The 16537-nt window shown below is 38.5% G+C and overlaps 1 protein-coding gene across 2 annotated transcripts in view; it reads left to right on the top strand.

Moving 5' to 3' along the window:
• The window catches only part of CTNND2 (catenin delta 2), a gene marked incomplete at both ends in the record, with an annotated part of 950049 nt that overhangs the window by 330620 nt on the left and 602892 nt on the right, over positions 1–16537 (top strand). For both annotated transcript variants that reach the window (XM_079701889.1, XM_079701890.1), the window contains one exon: positions 10710–10822. In XM_079701889.1, coding sequence (XP_079558015.1) covers positions 10710–10822 — 113 coding nt within the window. The remainder of the gene's footprint in view (positions 1–10709; positions 10823–16537) is intronic.

Raw genomic sequence — 16537 nt, forward strand, 5'->3', positions numbered from 1 at the left:
CTAACTTGATTCAGCACGAGGGGCAAGTTTTCCTGAGGGCTTATTGAGGAGAACCCTGGAGCCTCCACTGTGGAGGTTGTACCTGTCAGAGCCCATGCCCCTTTCTGCCCTCCGCCCTCATGCCCACCACCATTCCGTTGGCAAACAAGAGGACTTTTCACAGGACCACCGCTCTGTGTCTGGGTGCCTGCTGGTCCTCAGTATTCTTTTCTCCTATTGGAGGGGAGGGTGACAAAGAAGGCTCGATGCCTGAGTGTGTATTGTCCACCCAAACAGTCTCAGGATGCTTCAGGTCCCCCTTCCCATTTTGTCTGGCTGGCACAGTCAGTTTTCATCTTAAGTCCTTGGACTTCAGCATTCAGATCAGCACTGTGGGAAACACCTTTTATCTTAAACCATCCAACATCTCATCCATTGTCTCCCTTCTCCACTTTTGTCCAGTCTCCTTTACATCTTCTCATATGCGTAAAATCAGGACAAATCTAGTTTTACTTAATGCTCTTTTCAGTCTAAATTTTTCCACTTTCTCAAACCTCAGACTGATGTTATGCCACAATAAATACAATATTTATTGAAGGAATTAATGAAACTATGTGTAAGTGTCTTCTGATTTCAGTTTACATACTGAACTAGCTAAGCCCCCTCAAGGGACTTTACGTGGTTTTATCCATTTAAAAACGTTTAATGGGGCTTCCCTGGTGGTGCAGTGGTTAAGAATCCGCCTGCCAATGCAGGGGACATGAGTTCGTGCTCTGGTCTGGGAAGATCTCACATGCCACGGAACAACTAAGCCCGTGCGCCACAACTACTGAGCCTGTGCTCTAGAGCCTGCGAGCCACAACTACTGAGCCTGTGTGCCACAACTACTAAAGCCCACGTGCCTAGATCCCATGCTCTACAACAAGAGAAGCCACTGCAGTGAGAAGCCCATGCACCACAACGAAGTGTATCCCCTGCTCGCCACAACTAAAAGAAAGCCCACATGCAGCAACGAAGACCCAACGCAACCAAAAATAAATAAACAAATAAATTAAAGTAAAGTCAATTAGGTGAATACAAAAAAACATTTAATGAACTCCATTTAATTAAGTCAAGTGAATTATTAATTTAGGCTCTATAGGAAAAAGTTATAAAACTATATGACAATATTTCTTATAATAGTCATAATCTATGATGTGACTCAACAATGTGCTATTCTAGGAGTGAAAATCATTTAAATCTGGCTCTTAGTAAATTTTAATGAACTTTAGTATCATACATCTGCTATTTCTACAAATTTTTATGATCTCGAAAACAAGATAATTTCCACCTTTGGGGGAGGTTAAGGTCCTCTGACACTGCTTGCTTTTTTTAAGAACCTCCTTTACTGTAGGATGCCCTCTCTAATCCACCCACTTCTTTTTTTTTTTTTAATTGGGGCATAGTTGATTTACAATGTTGTATTAGTTTCAGGTGTACAACAAAGTGATTCAATTACATATATATATATATATATATATATATATATATATATATATATATATATATATATATGTTCTTTTTCAGATTCTTTTCCATTATAGGTTATTACAAGATATTGAATATAGTTCCCTGTGATATACAGTATAACCTTATTACATAGTAACGAGTATCTGCTGATCTCAAACTCCTAATTTATCCCTCCCACCACTTCCTCTTTGGTTACCATAAGTTTGATTTCTATGTCTGTGAGTCTGTTGCTGTTTTGTAAGTAAGTTCATTTGTGTCATTTTTTAGATGCCACATATAAGTGATAACATATAATATTTGTCTTTCTCTGTCTGACTTCCCTCTAGGTCCATCTATGTTTCTGCAGATGGTATTATATCATTCTTTTTTGTGGCTGAGTAGTATTAAATTGTACCACATCTTTATCCATTCATCTGTCAATGGACATTTATGTTGCTTCCATGTCTTGACTATTGTAAATAGTGCTGCTATGATTCACCCACTATTCTTAATTCCCATGAAATCCCATTCTCTAGACAGTTTCTAAGTCCACATTTTGGGGGTATTTCTTTTAACAATTTTATTTAGTATAATTGATATACAACCTCCACCCCTCACCCTGCCGCCTATATTTAACGTATAAAGTTTGATGAGTTTGGACATATACATACACCCAGGCAAGGAAATAAATGTGTAAACATACCCATTCACCTCCAAAAGTTTCCTTGTGTCCCTTTCCTTTTTTTTGAGGGGGGTGCTATAGAAACACTAAAAATGAGATACACTCTCTTAACAAAATTTTAAGTTAACTATTTTAACACTGTTGTTAAATATAGGAGATCTCAAGACTTATTCATCTTGTATAACTGAAACTTTATACCCTTGAACAGCAACTCCCCATTCACCCCACTCCCTAGCCCCTGGCAACCACCGTTCTATTTTCTGCTTCTGTTGTAAGCTGGACTATTTTAGATACCTATGTAAGTGGAATCATAAAATTGTTGTCTTTCTGTAACTGACTTAATTCACTTAGCATGTCTTCCTGGTCCATCCATGTTGTTGCAAAGAGCACAATTTTCTTCTTTTCAAAGGCTGAATAATGTTGCATTATATGTATATACCGCATTTTCCTTATCTATTTGTCTGTTGGACATTTAAGTTGTTTACATGTCTTGGCTGCTGTGAATAATGCTGCAGTGAACGTGGGGGTGCAGGTATCTCCTTTAGATCCTGATTTCACTTCTTTTGGATATATATACCCAGGAGTGGGATTGCCAGATCTTATGGTAGTTCTGTTCCTAATTTTATTTATTTATTTATTTATTTATTTATTTATTTATTTATTGCTGCGTTGCGTCTTCGTTGCTGCACGTGGGCTTTCTCTAGTTGTGGCGAGCAGGGGGTACTCTGTTGCGGTGCACGGGCTTCTCATGGCAGTGTCTTCTCTTGTTGTGGAGCATGAGCTCTAGGTGCGCGGGCCTCAGTAGTTGTGTCTCACGGGCTCTAGAGCGCAGGCTCAGTAGCTGTGGTGCACGGGCTTAGTTGCTCTGCAGCAAGTGGGATCTTCCTGCACCAGGGCTCAAACCCATGTCCCCTGCATTGGAAGGCAGATTCTTAACCACTGTGCCACCAGGGAAGCCCCTGTTTCTAATATTTTAAGAAACCTCCATACTGTTTTACATAGTGCCTGCACCATTTGACATTTCCATCAACAGTGTACAATTTCTCCACATCCTCAATAATACTTGTTATTCTTTGTTCTTTTGATATATCCATCCTAACAGTTATTAGATGATATCATATTGTGGTTTTGATTTGTATTTCCTTGATGATTACTGATGTTTAGTGCCTTTTTTATATACCCGTTGACCATTTGCATTGAATCTTCTTTGGAGAAATGTCTAGTCACATACTTAATGCATTTTTTAATTGGTTTGTTTTTGTTTTTTTTTTTTTTACTATTGAGTTGTATGAATTCCTTATTTATTTTAGATATTAACCCCTTTAAATATTTTCTTCCATTCCATAGTTGGCCTTTTCACTCTGTTGGCTGTTTCCTTTGCTGACAGAAAAGGAAGCTTTTTAGTTTGATGTAGTCCTACTTGTCTATTTTTGCTTTTGTTTCCTGTGTTTTTGGTGTCATATCATGTTTTATATAGCCTGATTTATATCACCACTTCTCCACTGAAACTGCCCAGAAGCCATATCAGCAGTCTTGTGCCTTATGGCTATTCTTGTATTTATTTTGCTGACTTCTCTTGTTCCTTCTCCCTGCAAATCCAGATAACCTGCAAAGATCTTTCTTCGCTCTTCTTCTCATCTCTCTTTATAGTTTCACCTTCACTGAATTAATTTAATAGCACATATTCACTTACAACCAGTATTATAAAGTTCACTAAATATATCTACATTTATTTTTCCCATTAATTTATTGGGTACCCACCAGGCCTTATTAGCAACATCCCTCTCTTGAATGTGCTCTCATCTTAAAGTCTCTAAGATACCCAAGAATTATTCAGTCCTGGGAGGTCTTTTCTCCCTCCAGATATCAAACTGAGTTAGAACTGGGGAAGGTCATCTTCCCACCCACATCACAGCTTAAGTATCTCCCAGTGGAATAGAAGCTCATTCACTGTTGTAATGATGCCCTGGAGGATACTACAGATGCCTTTATGCCACAGGAGTGATCCAAGTTTGAGAACCTCAGTTGCAGCTCTGCTAGTTCCCAATTCTAAGGTCAGTTTTCAATTCCAAGCGTAAAACCATACTAGGACTAGCTTAGGCCCTGACAGTTCCCATCCCCAACCATGTGCTGTGGCCAAAACAGCCCTTCCTATAAGTCTTAGGCCCTTGGGTTGGGGTAAGGTAGAAAATGGCTGTAAAATAAGCGACAATGCAATACGGCATTTTGGAACCCACTCTCTAGAGTTCATACAAATAAAAACTATTTAAATAATGAGTAAATATGAATGTTAATGAACTTCATAGTTTACACTGACATCACATCTCTCTACAGTAATGGACTGCTGTGGTCTCTGAAACAAAATAATTGACAGTATTGGGAATATTTAGTTCATTCAGTATTAATTCGTTCTTTCAACATTTCCCTTCTCTATGTCCAGATCTCCTAAAGCATCATCTTTGATCTCATTATCTTTCCTACTTTTGAAGGAATAATTTCTTTCCTGACCAAGGCTAATCCTTTCATCCCATTACCTTATCATTTTTGTAAAGTAAGGAAAAAAACAGAACCTAAGAAATAGCAGGTTTATGATATTTATATAAGGCAATGCATGTAAAGCACTTAGTGTAGGTACATTTATTTAAAAGATATTTATTGAGCACCTACTATGTGCCAGGACTGTCCTAGATACCAGATACAGTGGCAACTCAGCAGGAAAAGTTTTCTCTTTATATGCTGTCCTAGTAATTATGCACTCAATAGTAAGCGCTCAATAAATATTTTTGCCTCCAATTTTATTATTATGTTTTGTGTTATTTTATTAATAAAATATAGGATTTTAGGTGCAGAAGAGAAACCTCCTTGCTCCTGGAAGACCTTGACATTTGCTGTGTACTCCTTAGAGAAACACAGAGGGAAAATTCACTTAATTACTTGCTTGTTTCATATATGCAATGACAAAGTAAACATTTACTGAATGGACATTTTAAAAGGCAAAGCATTGATTCAGTTTCCTTAATAAAGAAAATTCCAATTCAATTAAAAAGTCATACAAACTAAAGATACAAGTAACCCAAAAGGAGCTTCTATTTTTAATACTGAAATAGTGAACAAAATTAAACGGGTAAAAACTTCAGTACTTAGCTCTTTAGTAGTACATTTAGTATTAATTTTTAAATACAGTGGAAAATAAGCATTTACAAATCAAGCATGGGGGAAAAATAGTTAATTCTTAATCTTTCACCTCTCAGCTAAAAAAGTAACAGTGACCCAGAAGTAATAGCTTCCCACCTGAAACAACAACAACAACAAAAAGAACACACCAGTTTTCAAAACACTATACTTTAGGCAATGAAGGACAGTGATTTCTTTTAAAATTTTTATTGAAGTATAGTTGACATATATATATATTTTTTTCAGATTCTTTTTACTTTTAGGTTACTGAAAAATATTGAATATAGTTCCCTGTGCTATGCAGTAGGTTCTTGTTGGTTATCTATTTTATATATAGCAGTGTGTGTGATTATGAGTGTGTGTGTGTGTGTGTGTGAAAGAAACATAAAGCTCTGTAAGACAACTTTTATTTCTCAAAAATTCATTGTGTGTATGTTATGAAAACCTATATATATATATATATATATATATATATATATATACACATAAGTTATATATATATATATAACTGAGTCACTTTGCTGTACACCTGAAGCTAACACAACATTTTAAACCAACTATACTTCAATAAAAACAAAAAAACTGAAAAAAAGGATTCTTTAGATACACAAAGCAAATGAGGTGAGCCCTACAATTGCTCCAGCTTACTGCCTTGAGAGAGTTTCCCCACAACAGTGGAGAAAGGGAAGGGGGACCCAGGCAGAGCCCAGAAGACTCCCTGAGTTGGGGAGAAAGTACTGAGAGTCCAGAGAGGGAAAGGTGGCTGGAATTTGCAGGGAAAAATAGGAGAAAGGTGATTGCTGCTCAGAAAGAGAATCCTTGAGATCTGCAGAGGGTCCCCTTGGACTATTCAGCAGAGAACTGAGCAGCACATGTATGTAAGGAAAGCACCAGGGAGCAGGGAAAGAACTACCTGAAAGGATGGGAGGAACTAGTACCTGGTGCTCACACCAGGACCCAGAATATGAGCTTACACCCTCCAGCCAAGCTGGGAAGCCAGCTGGGAACCTGATGCAGATGCTAGAATTAGCAAATCAGGACAGTGAAACAGTTTTTAATATGTATATTCCATATGTTTAGAAAGTTAAATAGAGACATGGAAGATTTAAAAAAAAAGACCCAAGTGAAACTTCTAAACATGTTTGATTCATCTGTGTTTGAGATTAAAAATACACTCCATGGGACTGATGGTGGATTAGACACTGCAGAAGAAAAGGCTGGTTAACTTGAAGACACCAGTAGGAATTAAACAAAATGAAACACAAAGAAAGAAAAAAAGACTTTTAAAAGTGGAAAAAGGAATCCATGACCTGTGAGACAATTCCAAGTGGCCTAATGTACACTTAATTGTAGTCACCAAAGGAGAGAAGATAGTGGGAAAGAAAAAAATTTTTTTGAAGAATTAATGGCTGATATATTTCCAGATTTGATGAAAACTATAAAGTCACAGATCCGAGAAACCCAATGAAACCCAAGCGTAAGAAACTTGAAGAAAACTACACCCAGAGAACTTTAAAATCAAGTTGTTCAGCACTGATGATAAAGAGAAAATCTTAAAAGGAGGCAGCGAAAAAAGACACAATATATTCAAAGACATGAAGACAAGGAATATCTAGTTTTGTTTTGTTAGAAACAGTAAATGCAAGAGAGAACAGTGGAGCAAAAATGTCTTTCAAAAATGAGGGCAAGGGCTTCCCTGGTGGCACAGTGGTTGAGAGTCCGCCTGCCGATGCAGGGGACATGGGTTCGTGCCCCGGTCTGGGAAGATCCCACATGCCGCGGAGTGGCTGGGCCCGTGAGCCATGGCCGCTGAGCCTGTGCATCCGGAGCCTGTGCTCCGCAATGGGAGAGGCCGCAACAGTGAGAGGCCCGCGTACCGAAAAAAAAAAAAAAAAAAAAGAGGGCAAAATGAGAACTTTACTAGGCATATAAATCTGAAAGAATTCATCATTGAAGGAGCCACATTACAAGAAATATTAAAAGAAGCCTTTCAGACAGAAAGAAAGTGATGCCGGATCGAATTAAATAGATGCACACAGATGAAGAGCACTGAGTATTGTGACTATAAGTTTGGAAGGCAGATTTCATGAAAAAAATGTCTCCTAACACCCCCCTCCCATAAAACTGATGTGAAGAAAATATTTAGTGAGGCCACAGCCTTCAGCAAGTACACCCAAGGGTAGTGTCTGTCCTAGCAGAAGCCCAAAAAGGTTTGTAAATCCTGACTCAGATTGTCTTGCCATATTGGACTGCTTGTAACATATGCAAACATGCAGCAAATTAAAATCCTTTAGATAATACGAATAATGAATTTCTGTTTACCTATGAGGAGCTCTGTATAATTTTTGTGTTAATGTTTTTAAGGTGTTATCAATTCAAAGGTATGAGTTGGTTTCCTGGTATACAGACATATTTAAGATAAAATATACAGACATACCTCGTTTTATTGCACTTCACAGATATTGCATTTTTTAAAAAATAATTAATTAATTTTTTTGGCTGCATTGGGTCTTCGTTGCCTGCATGCAGGCTTTCTCTTGTTGCGGTGAGCAGGGGATACTCTTCATTGCGACACGCAGTTTTCTCACTTCAGTGGCTTCTCTTGTTGCAGCACATGGGCTCTAGGCGTGTGGGTTTCAGTAGTTGTGGCTCACGGGCTCTGGAGCGCAGGCTCAGTAGTTGTGGCACACGTGCTTAGTTGTTCCGCAGCATGTGGGATCTTCCCGGACCAGGGCTCGAACCCATGTCCTCTGCACTGGCAGGTGGATTCTTCATCACTGCACCACCAGGGTAGTCCCAGATATTGCATTTTTTACAAATTGAGGGTTTTGGGCAACCCTGCATTGAGCAATTGGATCAGTGCCATTTTTTCTAATAGCATTTGCTCGCTTCATGTCTCTGTGTCATATTTTGGTAATTCTCACACAATTTCAATCTTTTTCATTATTATTATATTTGTTGTGGTGACCTGTGATCAGTGATCTTAGATATTAACTATTGCCAAAAGGTTATGACTCACTGAAAGCTCAGATGATGGTCAGCATTTTTAGCAATAAAGTGTTTTTAATTAAGGTATGAATGTGTTTTTTAGACATAATGTTATTGCACACTTAATAGACTACAGTATAGTATAACTTCTATTATGCACTAGAAAACCAAAAAAATTCATGCAGTTCGCTTCTTTATGATAATGACTTTATTGTGGTGGTCTGGAATCAAACGTGCAGTATCTCTGAGATATGCCTGTTTTATAAAGATTGGAAATGAGAATCTTCTAGAACTTGCTTTTTTTTTTTTTTTCAGTATGTGAGCCTCTCACTGTTGTGGCCTCTTCCGCTGCAGAGCACAGGCTCCAGATACGCAGGCTCAGCGGCCATGGCTCACGGGCCCAGCCGCTCTGTGGCATGTGGGATCTTCCTGGACCGGGGCACGAACCCGTGTCCCCTGCAGCGGCAGGCGGACTCCCAACCACTGCGCCACCAGGGAAGCCCTAGAACTTGCATATTTTTAAGGAACTCCTCCCCAAAAGCAGTAGAACTTGCAGGGAGAAGAAGGAGAAGTTAGATACACAAAATGCAGCCAGCAGAGGTCTTGGTATTCATTCCTTACAAGTCATCTTTGCTGTCCTTCAAAATATATAAGAAGAAACATTTGAGCTTCAACAATATGCTTCCTCAGTTTTAACACCGTAAATGGAAAAGCTTAGCTCTCACCTCTCAAGTGGTTCTTACTTAGATCCCTGAAATAATGTCAACATAAAAAAAAAAAATCTGCTCTTATAGAGAGCAAACTAGTGGTTAACAGTGGGGAGAGGGAAGAGGGAAAAGGCTTCCCCCTAAAAGGGGATTTAAAAAAGGGGCTTATTATGGGAGTACATGAAACCATGTGTGAAACTTTTGAAAATTGTAAAGCACTGAAAGAATAAAAAGAAAAAAAAAAAAAAGCAACCATCGCCTAACCAAAAACGAAAACAAAAAAACCAAACACGAAACAATAACAAAAATATCTGCTCTTGTGGAAAAGAGCAAGGGTATTTTTAACATATGTAGAGGACACACCAGACCCTACTTTTTAAAGGTCTCACCCTAGAGCATCCCAGGGTAGCAAATAAAATAAAATCATCTTTTCTGGGAAGAAAAATCCCTGTAATGCTGGGAGTTTTAGTTCTCCCAAGTTAACCCCTACCCTATTTTTCAGTGTTTTTCAGCATTCTTAGAATCTTTCCCATCCCCAAAACACAACTGTGCAAATAATTTACTTTTTAAAAGAAGTTAATTGTGATATTATGAAAACTTTTTCTGAATTTTTTTAGTTAAAATACATAATTTACTATAATTATGTTTATTAAAAACTTAAGGGTATGGAAAAATAAAACATAAAGATTACAATATGGTATAAAAGTCCTGTAGCTGGAACAGCTGAAATCCTTGCCTTACTGACTGAATCATTTTTCATTAAAGTTAATCTTTTAACAGCAGGTGTCAGGCAGATTTTTAGAAGCATTCTTCCTTGGTTCAGCTGGCTGTTTTTTAAGGTGATGTATCAAATATCACAAAGGTAATTCACCATGTAATTAGACCTTTGTAATTAGAATCAGCGTCCTTGTCCTTCTGCTGGAATATAAAGAATGAAAAGTGTAGGTTTAAAGAATTATTTTCTTCAATCTGCAATATGTAAGTAATATGAAGATGCAATTAGTATATAGAAGCACCTAGATGGCCAGGAGGGACTAAACACAATACTCCAAATCATATAAAAAATTGTTTATTTATTGTTTCACTTGGTGTTAATATCTGTTGGGTACTGGACATGTGCCACACATAGCACAGGCTTATTTTTCATGGTCAGTGTCTCATTTAATCTGCACCTCAACCTAATGAAGTAAGTAGTGTAAACCCATTTTACAGATGATGAAACTGATCCTTAGAAAGACTATAGCTTATTCAACGCCCTGCAGCTGATGGGTCCCAGGACCGTAATATGAATTCAGGTCTGTCTGAAATCCTCATCCTTCTTCGAGTCCACATCAGCAACCTCTGCTTCTCAAATTTTGTGTGTGTGTGTGTGGGGGTGGGTATGCGGGCCTCTCACTGTTGTGGCCTCTCCCATTGTGGAGCACAGGTTCCGGATGCGCAGGCTCAGGGGCCATGGCTCACGGGCCCAGCCGCTCCGCGGCATGTGGGATCCTCCCGGACCGGGGCACAAACCCGTGTCCCCTGCATCGGCAGGCGGACTCTCAACCACTGCGCCACCAGGGAAGCCCCTGCTTCTCAAATTTAACGCCTTAAGAAATCCTAATTTCCCCTTTGACCATACTGTCTTTTTAGTCTGATTTCCAGTTTCCATATAGCTGATAGCATTAATCTTTTTGATGGTTTTATTTCAGGAATTACAGTTTGAAAGGCTGACCCGAGAGCTAGAGGCAGAACGCCAGATCGTCGCCAGCCAACTGGAGCGATGCAAGCTTGGATCCGAGACGGGCAGCATGAGCAGCGTCAGGTACCGCGTGCAGGGCTCCTCAGGGCTGGGCTTTGAGTTGCTGGTGAAAGGAAATCGTGGTGTTTACCTTCTCCTTGCAAACCTGGCAGTGGAATTAGAACATTCAGTCAGATGTTGGAAAGGAATTGTAACCAACCCGATTTAAGATGTTCAAAAGGTGTCTGATCTGATTTGTATTTGAAACTCTTCATAAAATGAACGCCTGCCCTGACTGCAAATTATGCATTATTTTACACAAAAAGGAGGCTTTGCGTTTAGTCAGCTTACTGGAAATGAGGAGATGCCATGTCACAGTCTCTCAGCTTGGTTCTTTTTTCTAAATGATCCAGAGTTGCAGGTTCTGGAAATGAAGGAGAGAAGGTTTTGGTGTAACTTGTATTGTTTGCTGATATACAATGCCAAATTATAAAATTGCTCCTCAAACATCAACCAATGCAATTCCTGTGTGTGAAAGCATTCAAATCCATAGATAGAATGGATTGCTTATTCAATTAGGGGTTGGTTTGAGATTATGAAATATTTTTTAAAAAACTTAGTCACTTGACCACAAAATAATCTGCTTAAGGACCATGTGTTCATATTTAAAAATAGAAGTGTGTGTGTGTGAGTGTGAGTGTGAGTGTGTGTGTGAAAAAACATAAATAAAGCTCCGTAAGATGACTTTATTTTTCAAAACTGCATCGTACTTTTCTGTCATCTTGTTCTGTATTGTGGTGTTGACATGCTACATTTTTAGGGAGGTATCTTCCTTAAGGAAAAAACAGTTGCTATGGCAAATAAACTCCAACATTCTAGCGACTTAACACAATAGCGGTTTGTTTCTTATTCATGCAACAGATAGAGGTGGTAGATGCTGGTCAGGGGTCTGCTTTCCGTCCATGCAGTAATTAAGGACCCGGCTTCTCTCTTGAGAGCGCTGCCAGCCCCTACGGCCTCATGGTCAATTGCATTGTCAATTGCATCACTGCAACCACAGCCCATTGGTGAGAACCAGTCACATGGCCTCTCATAGATGGAAATGAGGCAGGGATTCCTAGTCTTGGCGTCTATAGACACTCTGCCTGAGGCAGGAACATGAGTTTGAGGGTCTCTTAACCAACTACTGCCACAAAAGAACTAAAACATGCTTGAATTCATTGCTCTTAAAATATTCTATCATTGTAAGATTAATTTGTAGTTGGAATGTTTCCTATTGGAGCTACCTGCCATTAATCTTTTAACATTGTTCTTTGCTTTGTCCGACAGTGATAACTTTTAAATGGAAATCATTGCACCTCTTGTTAGACTAAATTGCTTTGAAATATCATTTTCAATAGTAAAGCCTTAATTTTGGTATCTTAAAGCCCATCTGCTTTGGCACCCAAGTACCTAGGCTATGCTAGCTACAAATAGGTACACTGTAATCTCTTAAACTCATCACAGAGTTGTCTGAACATCCACTTTAACTAAAGTAGGATGGACAAGAAAAAGGAGAAGTGAATTGTGTCCACTTGAAATTGTTTTCAGAAGGTTGACTGGTTGAAGATAGTGAGACTAAGGTATGGGGGAAAATAATATTTATAAGTGTGTATTTGATTTAGTACATGTGGTTGTACATATTTGAAGAGCTCTTTTTTTAATGGTGAACATTGCCTGAGAAGCTAAATCTGTCAGGTTTTTTTTAGGTCCGTAAACACTGGTTGAGTTGACATCTACATCATTTGCTTTGAAACCCATTGTTTCACCATTGGTCAGATTACCTTTTCAATTTGTATTCCTAATCTTTCTGTGTGATAACTTTGCATACTCTCCATCTTGTAGTTTGTTTCACCCCCCTTCAGCCCTTGGTAACAGCAGGTCTGGGGGACCATGTTTTATCCTGTGACTCAATTCTCAACTTCTGATTGGATCAGAAATGGATATCTGACCCAAGGGTGATTCATCCAGTAACTGGCCTACAAGAAATTAGTCTTGTGCTCTTGAGAATGAGAACTAAGTGACCCCAAATCTGTGACATCTAATGTTTTTTGCTAGGAGATGGTGGCCATGAGGATTGGGTGCTGGTGGAAGAAACTTTGGTGACATAGAATAGTCCAAGAGAGACTCTGTGGTTCCTGAGAGTCAGAGACCAGTTTAGTTCCCATTAGGACTGGCTGAATTTAGATGTTGCATCTATGAGATTACCTTTTAAATTCTTAAAAACTTTCCTCCTCCCTCATTTGACTTGACTGAGTTGATATCTTTTCTTAGGTCTAATGTTTCATGAATAGAACACATCAGTGAACTGCCAAAGTAGGCAGAAAAATTATCCCATGACAACTTGTGATTATTTATACTGTCTCTTGTATTCCCAGCTAACAGCCCATGATACATAATCAATAATTCTGTATTAAATATATATTAAATAATAGTGCTGAGTGCAGATGACCCTGCCTAATCCTTTCCCCTTGCCATATAGCTATATAATATGTCTTCATCAAGCTTGATTATTTTGTATTTTGGAAATGTCTAATGCATGAATCTGCATTTGAATAATACAAGAAATTTACTGATATTCACTGGAGAAAATCCAATACATACCTTCCACTGTTTTGTTTTGTTTTGTTTTGTTTTTTGTTTTTTTTGTCACAACCTCGTTGTTTGCTCAGCTTCAGAAATGCACCTTTGGAAGTTCAAGTCTTTATTAAGGGTGATAGACTAACCTAGTTAGCACATCAAAGGGGATGTTTAAAAATAAACAAAATAGAATGTAAACAATTTTTGAAAAAGGGGAACAGGTAAAGAAGTCTGTGATGGTTTAGATTTGTTTTATCTTCTTAGGGATACTAGGGAGGAGTAAGAGGGTTTCTTAGAGGAAATGAAACAAAATCAAATATTTTTCAGATTTTTCTATAAGTGGTAAAAATGACTGGTAAATACAGTTTGGTTTTCCTCTGCCTGTATTGGTGTTAGGAAATTGTTCCATCTGATTCCTAAGACCTTTCCTGGTAGTTACACTGACAATTTAAACTTAATGAAAAGACATTATTAGTATGCATTAATAACAGCCAACTTTGTAATAGGCAATCAAATCATAAATGAGAATGCCAAGAATTTGGAGAGGGGAGAATCTGGAGATAGCTATTGTTGCAGCACAAAGCAAATTCTGCATCCTCATATCTAGGGTTCAAGTAGCTGCAAATACGAACACTGTGATCTCTTAAACTCTTCTCAGAGTTTTCTGAGCAAATTCATATCATAGCTTCCAGAAATCAGATCAATTAGTGGTTGTTGAAGTGTTATCAGTCTTCTAGAATAGAATTATTGTTGCTTCTTACTGTAGCTACAGTGCCACTATGTCCCTTATCGCCTTCCGCTCTTGGCTTTCCTCACTGGTTTCAGGCCAAACATTTCCAAGCTCTTGGATCCTTCTCCCTCCTACAACAAGAGAGCTTGGCTCCCTACCTTCTCCCTAATTCCCCAGAACCATCCAGATATGAATCAGGAATGTTATTTATATAGAGAAGGCCCTTTATTTAGGGTCAGAACCAAATCCTTCTTGCTAATAGCCCATTTCCACCCTCTGGCCAGTTGCAACTACTTGGTTCTCACCCATTCCTCAGGCTAAGACCTGTCAGGGAAGTCTTGATCCGGCAGCCCTATGAGCCACCTGGTCCTCTTCTAGATGGGGCCCTGTGTTGCTCTTGCAAGCCCCAGAGGACCTGCCTGTACCCATGCCCTTGTCATACTCCCTATAGACCCCTGGAACAGCATTCTAACTCATCCCTTTGCCTGCATTCTGCCCAAATCCATCCTCCACGTGGTGTGAAATTGATCTACGTAAACACATAGATCAGAACCACGTCTGTGAAGGACCTGTTCCCGCTTCTGCAATTTCATGAATACACCACTCTTTCCCACTTCACATGGTTATAGGCATGTGGTCCCTTCCATCTAGAATATCCTGCTTCTTTTGCCAGGTCACCTCTTTCTATGGATCCAGTTACCCAGCTCAGGGCTCACATTCTTCTGAATGTCTTCTTGATCTGTTCAAATTGGGGCCAGATGTCCCTTCCTTGGGAGTTATTAGAACTTAACAAAGTTTGGAGTCTGGGACTCTGTTGACCCTTCTAGAAGATCCTTGCCACAGAATGTATTAACTTTCAGTCAAAGGACACTGGAGATTTTCTCAAGTGCTACTGAAAATTGAAGGATACCAGACTAGATGCCTACTCATATCCCTTGATTCCCATGGGCAGCAGGAACATAATGGAAGAGAAGTTGAATTCAAATAATAGTTGGATCTATCTTATGAACTCTTCCTAAAGGAGACCTGACGCTTGGAAGACTGATGATGATGCTGCTGCTGATGATTTTGACAAGAGTCGGTCTGGAGCTCAAAGACAATGTCAGAAAATTCAAAGCTAGAGAGATTTCACACATGATAAATTCTCCTTTGCTGGCTTTAAAGATTGAGCTAAAGATGTGGCTAGCAACACATGTGGCTTCTAGATCCTGAGAATGATCCCCAACTGACAGCCGGCAAGGAGAAGGGGACCTCAGTCTTAGGACCAAAGGGAATTGAATTCCACTCATAGCCCGAATGAACTTGGAAGGAGGTTATTCCCCAGAAACTTCAGAAAGGAAAGTAGCCCAGCAGAAACTCTGATGAGAACCTTGTAAGACCCTGAACAGAGAATCCAGCCATGCCGTGCCTGAAAAACTTATGAAACTTACAAAATTTACAAAACTTACAAAACTGTTAGCTATAAAAAAATTATATGTTTTCTAAGCTGCTCAGTTTGTGGTAATTGGTTATGCAGTAATAGAAAATGAATACAGTGCTTTTCTATTGGTGATATTATATATTACAACAAGCTGAATTATGAAAGTTTTTTAGAGAAAATAAATTTTATTCTGTGAGCATCTGTATTCTATTCAAAAGTTTAATGTCTGTAGCCAGTTTTATTTTTCATGCATATACACATGCATTTGGATTCACATATTAAAATAATTTTAATGATTTAAATTTTAAATTTTAATGATTTAATCATTTAATTAAAATGATTCTAAGAAGTAAAGGTATTTGAATGTAGAGTGGAGTTATTATTTACTGTAGAATAAGGAAAACTAATAAAGCAATCATCTTTAGCCTGCCATTTTTATAATATAGATACCCAAGACTCCAATTGGAGTAATATATGTTTAAAAAGACAAAATGTAGGAACATCCCCGGCAGTCCAGTGGTTAAGACTCTGCCTTCCAGTGCAGGAGACAGGGGTTCGATCCCTGATCGGGGAACTAAGATCCCACATACCAGAGGGGCGCAGCCAAAGATTACAAAATGTAATATATGTGTAAAAAATGCTTGCTCCACATAAGAAGATGCTCTTTCTTTCCAGAAGATGAATTATTGAATTTCTCAGAAACCAGTTTCTTCAAGAGTCTGCCATATTTTGGAGATTGGGATACAAAATGAATTAATGTTATAAATGTTATCAAAGGTCATTCTCTTTATTAACTAGCTTCTGTGAATATGCCAACAGTTTTATAAATAGAGTCTAAAAATCTTTTCTAGACCTACAAAGAAGTCAGGCTTATTTTAGAGAAAATACTGATCTGGTTAAATTAGCAGTGAAGAAATATGTCAAGTAGTCACAGACTTTTGTCAGAATGAAATGTATTTATTTAAAAGCATAATTTCTGCATTTTCTTAAGAAATTATATATGAATGTAATTGTTTTCCAAAGTAAGGCA

This window comes from Hyperoodon ampullatus, assembly GCF_949752795.1.
Source record: "Hyperoodon ampullatus genome assembly, chromosome: 4".
NCBI classification, from domain to species: domain Eukaryota; kingdom Metazoa; phylum Chordata; class Mammalia; order Artiodactyla; family Ziphiidae; genus Hyperoodon; species Hyperoodon ampullatus.